This window comes from Notolabrus celidotus, chromosome 18 (genome assembly GCF_009762535.1).
Source record: "Notolabrus celidotus isolate fNotCel1 chromosome 18, fNotCel1.pri, whole genome shotgun sequence".
In the NCBI taxonomy this organism is placed as follows: domain Eukaryota; kingdom Metazoa; phylum Chordata; class Actinopteri; order Labriformes; family Labridae; genus Notolabrus; species Notolabrus celidotus.
The window spans coordinates 20,934,560-20,947,972 of NC_048289.1; the positions used below are offsets into that span (position 1 = coordinate 20,934,560).

The 13,413-nt window shown below is 39.2% G+C and overlaps 1 protein-coding gene across 1 annotated transcript in view; it reads right to left on the bottom strand.

Annotated features, from left to right (window-relative positions):
• Positions 1-13,413, bottom strand: part of LOC117829805 (testican-2-like) — a 98,890-nt gene that overhangs the window by 28,178 nt on the left and 57,299 nt on the right. Inside the window, exon 5 of the mRNA XM_034707482.1 lies at positions 9,525-9,570. Coding sequence (XP_034563373.1) covers positions 9,525-9,570 — 46 coding nt within the window. The remainder of the gene's footprint in view (positions 1-9,524; positions 9,571-13,413) is intronic.

Below are 13,413 nucleotides of genomic sequence, written 5' to 3' on the forward strand. Positions count from 1 at the left end.
CTGAAAAATCCAAACACACGAGTTAATTTGCATTGAAAATCAAATGTGCTTTCCATCTCGCCTGTTCTCCTGGTAGGTGTTTTTTTTTTATATATATGATGCTGTACTGAAACAACATATATGAGCTCCATATGGGTTTTAACCCTCCTATGATCATGTCATCAAAGGGGGGTAGAGTTCACTGAGCCTGTGTCTAAGAATATCATCATTACAACACTACAAAAAAAAAAACACATAAGGAAACATGGCTGCTTTCACAACCATTTACCATATTCCAACTGTAATAATCCGACTTCAGGATTTGAAGCTATTATAATTCTATCAGTTCCATCATTTAATTACGTCCAGACTGATCAGTTTAACAAAAAAACAGGGGACATTGGGACATTAAGTTGTCACCCATCCCATTTTTCCCAGAATTGTTCTCTTTTTTTCACCAATCCCTGGACAATAGAAATCTCTCCCAGGACACAATTTGTCAAATTTTTAGGGGAAAATACAAAAACCTAATTTGACTTCCTTCGTTCTGTAGTCTAGGAAGTTCCCCGTGCTTCTGGGGCTATCTAAAATTGTCTCTTCTCGTCTATGTGTACATGTCACACGGGCACACCCTCGCGCTCAAAGCGGCTCAAGCAGGGAGGGAAACTTGACCGAAGAAAGACAGCAAGCTGAATTGACCGACGTACTCCACGCTGAGGTCTTCTTTTCACCAACTTTTGGAGTCTCTATTTGAAATGGGAGGAGAGACGACTGACGAGGAAGGAGATGGAGCAAATACATGCAAGCCACCAGCACGGAAAAAAACATTTACTAGTTATAATCCTGACTGGGCAACACTGTCAGAGTTTTAATGGGTACGGCCGACCTAGGGAGACAATTTTTCCGCCACATGAGTTTTGTGTCTGGTGAAAATCTCTGTAAAATATGAAGGGACAAACGCATTGGAAATCCACACAAAAACAAAAAAAGCATCAAGCTGTGGTATCAAACAAACAAACAAAAACAGGCAGTCTTTGCAACTTTTATGACCAAAAAAGGTTCACCAGAAGAAGACAAGATAGCGTGGCAGAGCTTACCACTGTGCTATGTCCGAATTTTACGTTCATTTGGTCAGTTTGAACTGGTAATAGTGGCCGAGCCCTGGGCGAGTGTCCCTTTTTTCACAAATCCAAGGTGGCAACCCTATGGGACATATGTCAAGGTAAAAACTATTTTCGCTTTAAGCTACAGCCAGGAAGCAGCTAATATTAGCAATCAACCTCTTCCTAATTCACATTTCAGCGAGCTAACACAATACTGTTCGCTAGCTTACATTACAGGTTGCTAGGTAGCATGGTGTAACACTTTCAAAAAGCAGCGTTAGCTTTCAGCAACTTCCTAGCTAACAGTAACATAACATAGCTGACATGAACCGTTAGTAGTAGCTAACAGGTTATCAAATATTTAACCTTGAAGAAGCTAATGTAAGCTGAGGTTACTGTTGGTTAATTAATTGTAACATGCTAATGTTTGTTTGACATCGTATGAAAGGCATACATTTTAGCTAACTGTAACGCTAGCTTGGAAGTGGTTGAATGCTAAAATTAGCTGTTGCTATCAAATATGTTGTTTGATTAAAAAAATACTACAGCAAGACAGAAGCAAAGCAAAGCCATTATACTTCTTCAATGCCTCAAAGGTTGAGATTGAGTCTCTAAACTTTTACTTGATGAAGACCAGCAGGTCAGGTTTCTTTGTGGACGAGCAAGGCTTGAGTTCTCCTTTTCTAGCTGCTGTTTTTTAATTGGCCTGCATTTACTTGATGTGCCTGTCACCACCCTTCTTGAACTCACAGCCTGGCCGGATATCCCTCCACAATCAGCAGTAGAATCAGGAAATAGTGAAATAACATTGATTTGTCCGATATATTACACTTTTAAGATATTGAATCAAAACTCAGGAGTCTGACATTCACACATTTAACTTGTCAACCTTGAGTTTAATGTCTGGGAAAACGGCCACCGTGTGATTATGGTCAATGGTCGGCTTTCTCCCTGCTGTCTGTCCACATCACAGCATTGAGCACAAAGTCTTGGAGATAAGCAGGATTCTCCATCAAAAGCCTTCATCAACCATTTGTTTTACATTCAAATTGTCAGACAGGCATTTAACTATAAGTGCTTCTGGACAGAAAGAAAAGATTATCCACCAAAGAGCTGTTATTGGAGTGCTGGGAAATTCTAGCACCCGTCTGACACTGAAAAGATTTAACTCCGATAAATATTAAAAGCACGAGCGAGACGGGCCCATTTGACAGCTTTGAGTAAATTAGTTTCAACTGGATTTGCAATTACTGTCAACCTAGAAGACTCTTTTATACCCTTAGATATAATTGGTGGTCGCTGTGTTAGAGCAGCTCGCAGCTTTTATTTAACTCTAATGGAGCCATAACACTGTTTACTTCTAATTAGAGAGGATGCAACACACTAATTCTTTTTACAACAGACTGTGTCTGAGTAATCTCTCAGAGTCGTTGTGTGAATTGAAGCATCATTTTTCAGTTTTCGACATTTTTCTCTCAGCACAAAATAAGTTTATTTGGATGTCAAGGTCAGACATGGCAGCCGTTCTGCTGCGTCAGAACAGCAGGAATCTTACTGTTTTGAAACGGTACCTTAAAACAACAGAGCTGAGACCGCAGAGCTGAGCCGATGTCTCAATCAGCTCACTAAAAAAAGCACAGCAGGTGTCTGAAGTTGACTCTCTTTTCAATCCTAAAGCTTGCAGGTAGACCTACACCTCGCCCGATTCTGCTGTCTCGTTGAATTTGCAACTAAAAGGACCCAGATCAATTAGGTCTGCAGAATTAGTTCCAGTGGGAGTTGGGACGGGGATGAAATCAATGATATTCAAATGAGCAGTGCCCACACTACAGCAAGCGAGGCGTGTTCTTCAGACTGCATTAGTTATTCCCACTGCTGGGAGAATGGGATAATGTATTGAGCTGCCTCTTTAACATCGTTCTCCTTTGATACAAGACATCAGTGTCTTTAAAGTGAAGCAATGTGGGAGTGGGAACGCACCTGACCTCTCACCTATGCAGCAGGTAAGCCAGACGAATCTGCAAACTCGTGTTGAATTTGAATGCTCAGACATGTTTCCCTTGGCCTTATCATATATCTAATATGTAGCAAATTTGACATAACGGCTGACTATACCAAGCACTGTACGTTATTGAGCTTTTCTGTAAACACCCTAGAGGGACGCTGATAAAATACCCTGGGGACATTTCGTGGAGCTCAGGCATGTGCAGGCAGCTGGTGGGGCCACAGGATTGACGTCATGGTTCCACCACTAACTACAACACGCATTTATCTTACTGTGAAAAGGTCAAAGAACCCTCAGCTCGATAAGGTATGATCCATCTAGCCCAACCTACGTATGTTCCATATGTTATGATGGAGGAGGCAGGCTTTATGAACCATACTTTAGCCTGGAATACCAGGGGAGGCGTTTAATGTTCACTACCACTACTATCTTCTTTAAGGGTCTATGCATGGAGCAAACTGGATGGTTGTTCTTGCTACATAAAGATGGTCCCAAGTCACGTCATGCCAAATCTATGTTTCTTACGTTGAATTAGAAGTCTAAAGAGTGAATGTTAAAACTGGCTAACTAGCATTAACTTCTACCAGTATGTCAAAATCGTGAATGTTGTATATGGGGTGCACGCTTAAACTGCAAGGTTTAATGCGCCCCATGTACATAGACTACCCACATAACAAAATTGGTCTGATAGGTCTGGGCCAGATCTGGCGTCAAGCCGACATTGCTGGCTGACTGCTGGCATGGCAAGTGGTATGTCAACTGGATGTGGACCAGGTCTGGCAATGGTGGCATTGTACAGTATATATGATGGCATGCCATATCTGGCCCGATTATGGCTTGGTTTATGTGGCCCAGATCTGTCCAATGCGCATTTGGGCCGATTAAGGTTGAGCTTGTGATTAAGCTGGCCCATGTGTGGGTCGTCTCTGGCAAACTATATCTGGGCCACTTAAGGGCCGTCATTCTTTGCTGTATGAGGGCCGAGTCTAAGTGTATTGTGGGCCAGAACCGGGCCAGACCAATTTTGCTATGTGGGATATTGTCCTCATTGCAAAAGTCGCCGATTCAACTCCCGGCCTCAACCATTTGTTGCGTGTCTTCCCCCGCCCTCTACTCCCCACATCTCAGGTCGCTCTTCAGCTGTCCCATCCAATTAAGACGAAAATGCCCAAAAATGTAACCGTAAATTAAATAACAATCCTGAATGTACTGAGAGGTTCATTGCCACTAGCCAACTGGTAAAGCAAAGCCAGGCTTAATGGCCAGTACAATGGAACACATAAAGTGATATCAGGGGTGAAAGTAGTTTCAAATTCTTGCTGGTACTACTGCCCCAACCTTCATCACTTCACCTTTCCTCGGCTTCATGCATCCTTGCAAACACGTTTCAATATGTTTTATCATCTGTATGGAATAGAAAAATATTAGAAACATCTGAACATTTTTTCTCTGCATGATTCTTTTTGTACCCTCTTGATATTCTTTCACAAAAGCCTGTTACTTTGACATTTTCCACTCCTTTTTTTCCTGAAACAACAGCCATTCAGCCAACCACAAGAATGTTATTTTTCGTCGTGTCTCGATGCAAATGACATTAATGAAGTCTGTGGTCTAGTTGTGCACAAATCAAACATCCCAGAACAGTTCATCATATGCACCCTTTCACAGGCGCTGTGTTTAGGAAGGAAAGACAGAAGCACATACACAGTTGCATACAGTTGAAATGAGCTACAGAGTAATCCCTGATCGTCACCTCACACACAGCCTGTCTGAGCTGCTGTCTGCTTCGTTGAAATAAAATAGAATATCATGAAACATCACAACTTCTACACATTTTATTTGGGAGAGTTTGAAACAAACATCTGCCAGTCAAAACCCCACAGCACTGGATATCAGTCAGCTGCAGTGCGTTGGCAGAGGCTCACTCTCACGTTAACTAGGCAGCTGGGCCCCGTCCAGAAGATATCAAAACAGAGGTAATTTGGAACGATCTAGAAGTAGTACATAAGCACACAAAGTATTGGTTGGGATTAAATTATGTTATCAGATGTGTTTTCTTGCTGAAAGTGCAAGCGTGACTGGTTTGAATGTGGGTTTTGGCAGGCAGCAGCTTTCCCCTCTTTCCAGTACTGAAGCAAGCAACTGCTTCAATGCTCAAAGCATGCTGGATACACAGTGAGGTGGACCAGTCTGGATGCATCGTTTTTTTAACGCTGTTAAACTATTAAGCAAATAAATCTTGGTAAATACTGGTTTTTTTTTCAGACAACAAGTGACCAATGGAGGGGGGTGGTGCAAGTCTTTAGAGAATTGGTCGCAGCCAGTGGGTCCATCCCATCCCTCATGAATACCAACGCTAATGTGGGCTGAGCTGAATAGGTTGTTTGCAATAACGTCATGCCAGTGATGTGTGGAATTCAAATGGGGGTCAGGAAGTAAATTTCAGAATGGACGCAACCGAGGAAAGCCCGTACTGTGATGCTCTAGACACCGTAATAAGACAGCGATACCGAAAAAAATTCTGGATTATGTCAGAAGAGATCCTCCTCTCATGAGGACTTCAGATTTTTTAACTGACCCGAGCTTATTTCTGAATATGTCTGCCGTTGACATCACTAACTACCTCATCCTCCAGACCTCGTCCTCCAGAGTAGTTGGGTCCACCACCTGGGTATCAAGGTGCTCAACAACGACTGTTGTTAGGTTTTTTCCAGGGTGAGTATTTTTCAATTAATTTCCATTTGAATTGTCCTCCTCGCCACAATGCTATCAACACTAACGTTTGTTTACTTACCGCAGGTTAACCACTCTAAACGGTCCAGTCAACGGTAGTTTGCAGCAAGTAAAATATTAACTTAAATCAGCTATCTGGCTAGCATTACCAATTTCTAATTATTGTTTGTCATTAATGGTTAAAAACTCCAGCAGAACAAAAATGGGAAAAACGTAACATTACAATGTATGGAAGGAGTTAGCTACTTAAACATAGACATACATACAGCATGCATACATTACTTTAACTTACCCTGGACAAAGTGGTCACCACACACACGGGCATAATCTGACTCTGCTCCTCCTGACCATAAACAAAGGTTTGCTATCCACTGTTTCCTCGTTTTTCAGAGAGTTTTTAGCATTTTATGGTAGAACCACTACCATTGGGACACGATAAAAACTTGTCGACTTCTCTCTGTTTGATTGGTTAAGGAAACCGTAAAAAAACGCAAACTGTAGGCATTTTTCTTTTGTTTATGTGTCTGTGCAGACTGCTGCAAATCACTTCCTGACCCCATCTGCATTTCGGGCCATTGCCACGCAACGGAAATGACGTCATATGCAAACAACCAATTAGGGTAGAGGTTGCTGGCAGATGATACTTGAAAGAGCTACACATCTGCATAGGGTGTCAAACATGTAGCCCGCGGGCCAAAACCGGCCCGCCAGAGGTTCCAATCTGGCCTGCGGAACGACTTTTCAAAGTGAAAAAATTACACAGAAGACATTAACTGCAATTTTTCAATAAAAGTAACTACTATTTCATATTTGTCTTCTGGGGGTCACATACAATCATAGTGCTGACGGAGCACACCTGAATGACGCTTTTTTTCCGGGACTATTTTTCTCAAAGTGAGAAAATAGATTACTTGCTGTTTGTGTAATCCAACAGCTGTTTTCGTAGAAAGATGGTTAATTAAATGTTAACATTTTCAGAATGTACTTGTACTTTTTTGCACTAAAACAAAGGGAAAATTGAGAGTTGTCGTTATTTATAGGTTATTATGTTATGATTTTACCGGCCCACTTCAGATCAACTTGAGCTGTATGTGGCCCCTGAACTGAAATGAGTTTGACGCCACTGGCATAGGGAATCTTCACGCAGGAACACAATGTAAACCTATTTCCTTTGAGAAACCAGAAAACTGGGCAACTGCCTACTCCACATTTAACTTAATTTCAGTAAGGACTACTCTTGTCAAAATAGTTAATTATTTGCGTGCAACAAGTTTTACTTTTTGGCGTTATGGCTCTGTCTCTCTTTCATCTGCATACATGAAATGCTGAGGCAGGGAGAGCAGCTGCAGCAAAGACACCCAGGGGCACAGAACAGAACAGAGCAGGCATCAGTGGCAATTCATATGACACTGGTATGACAAGCGCTGTGCAGGGGAAGCTGCAAGAGATGGCAGGCTAAAGCAGTTTAATTAGAACGCCCATTTTGCTGTTTACCAATTGATGCATAGATGTAATTAGCTGAGCTGTCAGCTGATAAGGGCTGATGTTAAGAGCAGCTGATGTTCTGTAGGCCGAGCTTGATGTTATAGCCGGCCTGAACTAGCGCTACTGACTGGGGACTAATTGAATTATCAGTGCAGTCAAACAGTCACCTTTAGCCAACAACTGCTTATGCAGCGAGATCCAGCCAAGCCATATATATTAAATATACTACGTTAGATATTAATGACTGTATTTTAATACTCAACAACTTAAAAAATGGGGAATACACTACATTGTTAGTTATCTTAGTGTTTATAAATGTGGTTATTGGTTGTAGATTAAGTTTGAGTTTGTACACAAAACCATGCCAGCGCTCTTATCTGCACTTGTGCTTCTTGTGATGCTATGTATTGAAAACTGGAGCTATTTTATAACCTGTTTGTTGATTTCTTTGATATTTTGCTTCATCACTATCTTCTCTTAGTTCATTTTCAGTAAATAAAATCTTAATATGGGATTTCCCCCCTGAAACATCAAACATCACAAGAAAATTTTGAATCAAAGTAGTATTTACCTGTATATTAATATGGTGATTACCGAGCAACAAAAACACAATTAGATGAAGTTTTAAAATCATCTCCCCTAATTCTCCAAGTATGTCAGATTGCACATTATTGCATCATTATGTCCTCTTCTTTTGCTCTGTAGAAGGACTCCAATGCTTCCTGCTTTAATTGTGCCCCTCCTGAATATACTTTGCAACACAACACTTCACATTTTGAAGAGGTACAACAAAATTCATGACAAATCTCAAGTTGGAATCATGATTTTTCCTTATTAATTATAACAGAAAACAACTCGGCACCATTGGCCTAGCGGTTTAAGCATGCGCCCCATGTACAGAGGCTATAACTTAAAATTTTACTTTGGAATAGTGTTTTTTTGACATCTAATGCTTCTAAGTCTGACTTTAAGTCTGTATTGAGTTGAATTTTTCTGAACCCAAAGTAAAAAACACTCACCTTTTGAACTAATAAATGCTAAGTTCATTCTCTAAAGTGAACTTGAACTAGCCAAACTAGCTTCCTAATTTAACTTTGCTCAGGATAAACTACAACTGGGCCTTAAATTCAAATTTGTGAGGATATCTAAAGCCCCTTTTCCACCAAGCGGTTCAGTTTGGTTCATCTCTGTATGGCACGCATTTTGTGGCGTTTCCATTGACTAAAACCGGGACAGGTCCCCAAATTACCAAGCCGTACCGTCCCACTTTTTGGCACCCTTCTGTCTGGCACCCCAACAACACATAACCCCCCCATGCGTTACTGATCCGACCCGTACCAAACTGTACTGATCCATATTAGACCGCTGGGTGGAAACGAGCCATAAGTCAAGTTTCAGATCTCTGTACTTCTTTGGGACCAGTAGGTTTTCTTCCAGATAAAAAAATGGACAAAAGAAAAAGGAAATACAGCAGACAAATTGAAAATTTGAAACACTCAGCTTCATTGATAGATGTGTTTTGTGAACTGACCTTTGAAACCGACAAAATGTGGTGCTTTTCTTCATCAATTTACGTTTCTGTTTCAAAATGAACCATTTGACTGATATAACATAATGTTCAACATTTTCACATAGTCTCAGTTCCTTCTCTACAGCTGACTTTTCCGAAAGTGTGATTTTTTTTAACAAGAAACAGACCCCATGGAGGTAAATGGCGCCCTGTGGGAGTTCTGAGCTGAGCCCTCAGCAACAAAGGCAATTATAGCCGGCTTTTCAAACTAATGGATCCAAGTGAAGGCTCAGCCTCTCCTTTCCCTGACTCACAACAGCGCTCTCAGCCTCTACAAGCAGTGACACCGCGCACCAGCTCTCAACACACGCTGGACGACCTCAGACAACTGCTGCAATTAGGAGAAGCAGGCACTTCAATAGCTGAGCTGTACTATTTCATTGTCCAGAGCAGATGTATAAAAGCAGGCAGCACTTAGCATTGATTATGCTGTTTGAATCTGAAACACAGCAGGTTTTTTAGTCTTTGCATTAGAAGCCATTTAAATATTGAAAGGCTCTGCAAACTGCCTTCGCATAAAGCATAGTGACTGCACTCAGGCTGACACTTAGCAGAGAACACATAGCTTTGAATAAAACCACAAAGCTATCTTCATAAGGCATCAGAAGATCCTTTTAATCAAATCAAATCTTTGTTTTGTCAGACTTACTTTCATCAGAGCCCATGTTCTCGTCTGCGCTTTTGATGTAGTCATCCTGGAGACAGAAGATGTTTACATTAATGGCTTTAATAATTCAAGTTAAGCAACATAGTGGAGAAAATATGGACTTACAAGAGCATTAATAATGAACGTTAACATCCATGAACTTTAACTACACATAATAAAAGAGAGTAAATTCAAAATACAATTTAAGCAATCCAAGTATATATTAAACAATCAGTTTTATATTAAACAACTGATATTAACCCTCCTGTTATGTTAATTTCTCTGGAACAGCAATAATGCTCCTGGGTCGATTTGACCCGGGGCATATTCAATTATCCAAGTGTCAAAACCCCAATACACATTTTTTAAATCTATTTTTAACTCCATTACTAACCATTTAAATCAAGATGTAGTTCATTGGTGTTCTTTAATCCTCACAGATCATGGTTCATTGGGGATAACTCACTCGTTTTTCGTTAAAATTAATGTTAAAATGTTTTTAATGTACATTGGAGAGCCCTAAATATAAATACAATAGTTTTACATGACATAGATATATGATTATTTTATTTTACATTTTGAATTTGTGTTGATAAATTAACAGGACACATAATCTGTCACACGCTGCCCAGATTTTTATGCTGCATTTAGCTGGTTTGGAAGGCATATATTGCCTAAAATAGACTTTTAAAAAGGGTCAATTTGACCTGCAATATAACAGGAGGGGTAAGAAATAACACAGTGGTAGAAAAACAAATGAGAATTTAACTAATAATCTTTGCTGGATCCATAGTCACATTGAATTTTATACATCTCATTGAGCATTTTAAACCCTATATATTCTCAATCAATAACAACTCCACTTCCATAAGAGATGGGATTTAAATGTTACATTTGATTAAAAAAAATAAGGTGCAATGAGGACATATCAAATGTTGAAATGGGAATGTCACTGCATTGTAAAACATCAGTGCTCATGGGAAATGTTATGCCAGCAACATGTGTCAAAAAAAAAAATCCAGACAGGGACAACACTGAAGACTTTGGGTTGTAAATCAGCATAATATTTTTGCTTTGAGCATTTAAAGAGAATTCTGAATGTTACCAAGTGCTTTCAAAATCACCAAAAGATGATCAAATGTCAACTAAAGAAATTGATTTATACCCTCTCAAGCAATTTTCTCTTTAAAGTGTCCTTTTGCTGATGACATTCAATTGTACTTCTAAAAACATCTTTAATGATACAAAGAACTGAATTAATTTGATTTACGATAGTCTTTGACACAAATAATAGCACACAGAGCTTACAAAATGATGTGTGTAAACTCATTCCAAATGTATTATTTACTTGGTTTTGTCTGTTATTGATTAGTTTGATTAGATTGAGTCGTGTTTCAAATTTCACCCTGGACCCCTTTTCCCTTTCTTTCTTTATCTGTTGGTTTTTTGTGCTGTTGCCCTTTTCTTTATTAATGAGTTGATCTTTTATCTCTGTTTAATATTTTAATACTGCCCCCCCCCCCCCCCCCCCCCCATTAAATCCTCAGTATTTCTATGATGTGCAAAATGTCCAAATTTTGCAGCTTTTTGATTCCAAAGTCATACTATGCTTGATTTGTACCTGTGTATTTAAGAAAAGATCTTTGCTTTTATGTGCACTACCAAATCGGTTGCACAGCTACATTTCAGACCTGACCAGTGAGCTAGCCTGAGATCATCACACAAGATCCTCCTGGTTGTTCCCTCCTGAAGAATCAAATCTGGAGGTGACTTTGCCCCTGAGAGACCTCACACTCAGTGTGAGCTCTCTGAGGAGATCAGGCTGACTCAGTCTGCTCTTATCAGAAAGTCTGGAAAAGACATTTGTAAGACACTGGCAGGTTTTCCCTGAATACCTTTGCTGCATACAAAGTTTGTTCCCCTCTGAATTAAATTTATCTACCACTTCTATGACTTCTCATTCTTCTTGAAAAACGTGTTTTCTAAAATACTTTCAATGTCAAGTGAAACTATGAATCATCAAGTTTGAAGATCAAGCATCTTTTGTTAATTGTTACAAGAGAAGATTCACACCACTCTTGCGTATGTATGACAGATATATAGTTCCAACCTGCTGCTGATTAGCTTAGCTTAGCATAAAGACTGCAAAAAACCACCTAATTTAGGCACATTTACCGTCAAAGAGTAAACCATTTTATTTAATTTGGGTTTATTGCTGTACAGTTGCACTTTTCACATGTTCCCTGTGAACAGAGGTTAGGTTTACTTACTATGTCAAATGTGAAATTGGCCAAATTTGCCCTGGTTGTGGGTTTTGTTATGATTGTCTCAGGGAGAGCATCATCCAAGTTTGAAGTTGGAAGTATCTTTTTGTATGAATTTTGTTTGAAAGCAATTGTAATAATTAAATATGCAGTTTTAAATATTAAGTATTTTTCTTATTTTGCACAATAAATGAATATTACATAACAAATGTGATGAGAGTATCAGCATAAAACTGTACACTAATTCCAATACAGAAGAGAATTGATCTCTGCAATTAGGTGCACGGAAAAAAATATCAGTATCGGTAATCAGCTAAATGAGCTGTAAAATATCGGCATATCGAATATCGGCATATCGAATATCGGCAAAAAAATCCAATATACTGCATCCCTATTTACACACAGTGATTCTTGTTGGTTGGCTTTAGATGTGGTGGAATGCAGATTTTGCCACCTTTGTACAGCTCTAGGTGAGTTACTATTTCCCTGGTTTTCAAGGTTTATGCTAAGCTAGGCTAAGTGTCCTTTAGCCCGAGCAGCCTATTTATCAAACGAGCATAAGAGTGGTATCAGTATTTACCAAAATGTCAACCTATTCCTCCAAATGCAACTTTGGTAGATACAATTTTTTCACTTTTTAAAGCAATTTAACCATTTTAAATTTGAACTTATTGGAATAATAGGAAAAGTAAGCCTCACAGAACTTTGACTGGTTCATAAAAGTTAATTTTATACAAAGATAAATGTTGGTTCAATTATGGCGATGACAAAACAATTTCATTTCAAGGCCGACCAAACTACTTCGTTTTCAATGTTATTACAGTTTCAGGGATTTTCATCTTCAGAGACCTTGAGAGGGGCAGGTGCCTAACATTAAAAGGGGGCACATGGAACTAACACTACAACAATGAGTTGATTAATCATAAGGGAATCGAAGAACAATTAACTGCATACTATTTTGTTAAATTATCAATGTAAGTCGAAGGAAATCAAATAATGGTTCCTTTTAAAACAAAAAAATCTGATATTTGCTGGTTACTGATTCTTAAATGTAAGGATTAGCTGCTTTTCTTTGTCATATACTATAGTATATGAAGAGTTTGGGGGATTTGGACTTTAAGTTAAACACTAAAAGATATCTGAAGATGTCACTTTGTGCTAATGGAAATTTTAATGGGCATTTTTTCCTTTTTTTTAGTTCTTGTATTCTAAAGAAGTAGCATACAACAGCAAACAGCATGGTGTTACAAATGTGCACAGTAATGACGCCATTCTTTTCACAGGAAGTTTGCTCTATAGTGCTAATCCAGAATCTGTGCTTGATGACTTACTTCTTGTTTATTTCTAGAGTTAAAGCTTCATAAAGAAAAGTTTCTAATATCAGTTATTCACAATAGCTGAGTTTGAACATCACTTACTAAAGAGTTAAGGTGCAGAGTGCAGCAGAGTGGAGCCCCTCAGCTGTGATCTCAGGAAATCAGAAAAGCTGCTATGGTAAGTGGGTCCTCATTTGACGCTCCAAAACCATTTTTTTGCTGTGCGTGTGAAGAGGCTTTTGTTTCAAGAATGACATGCAGCATGTTTAAATGTACATTCCCTCTTATGTAGGGAAATCCTCATCTCTCTGT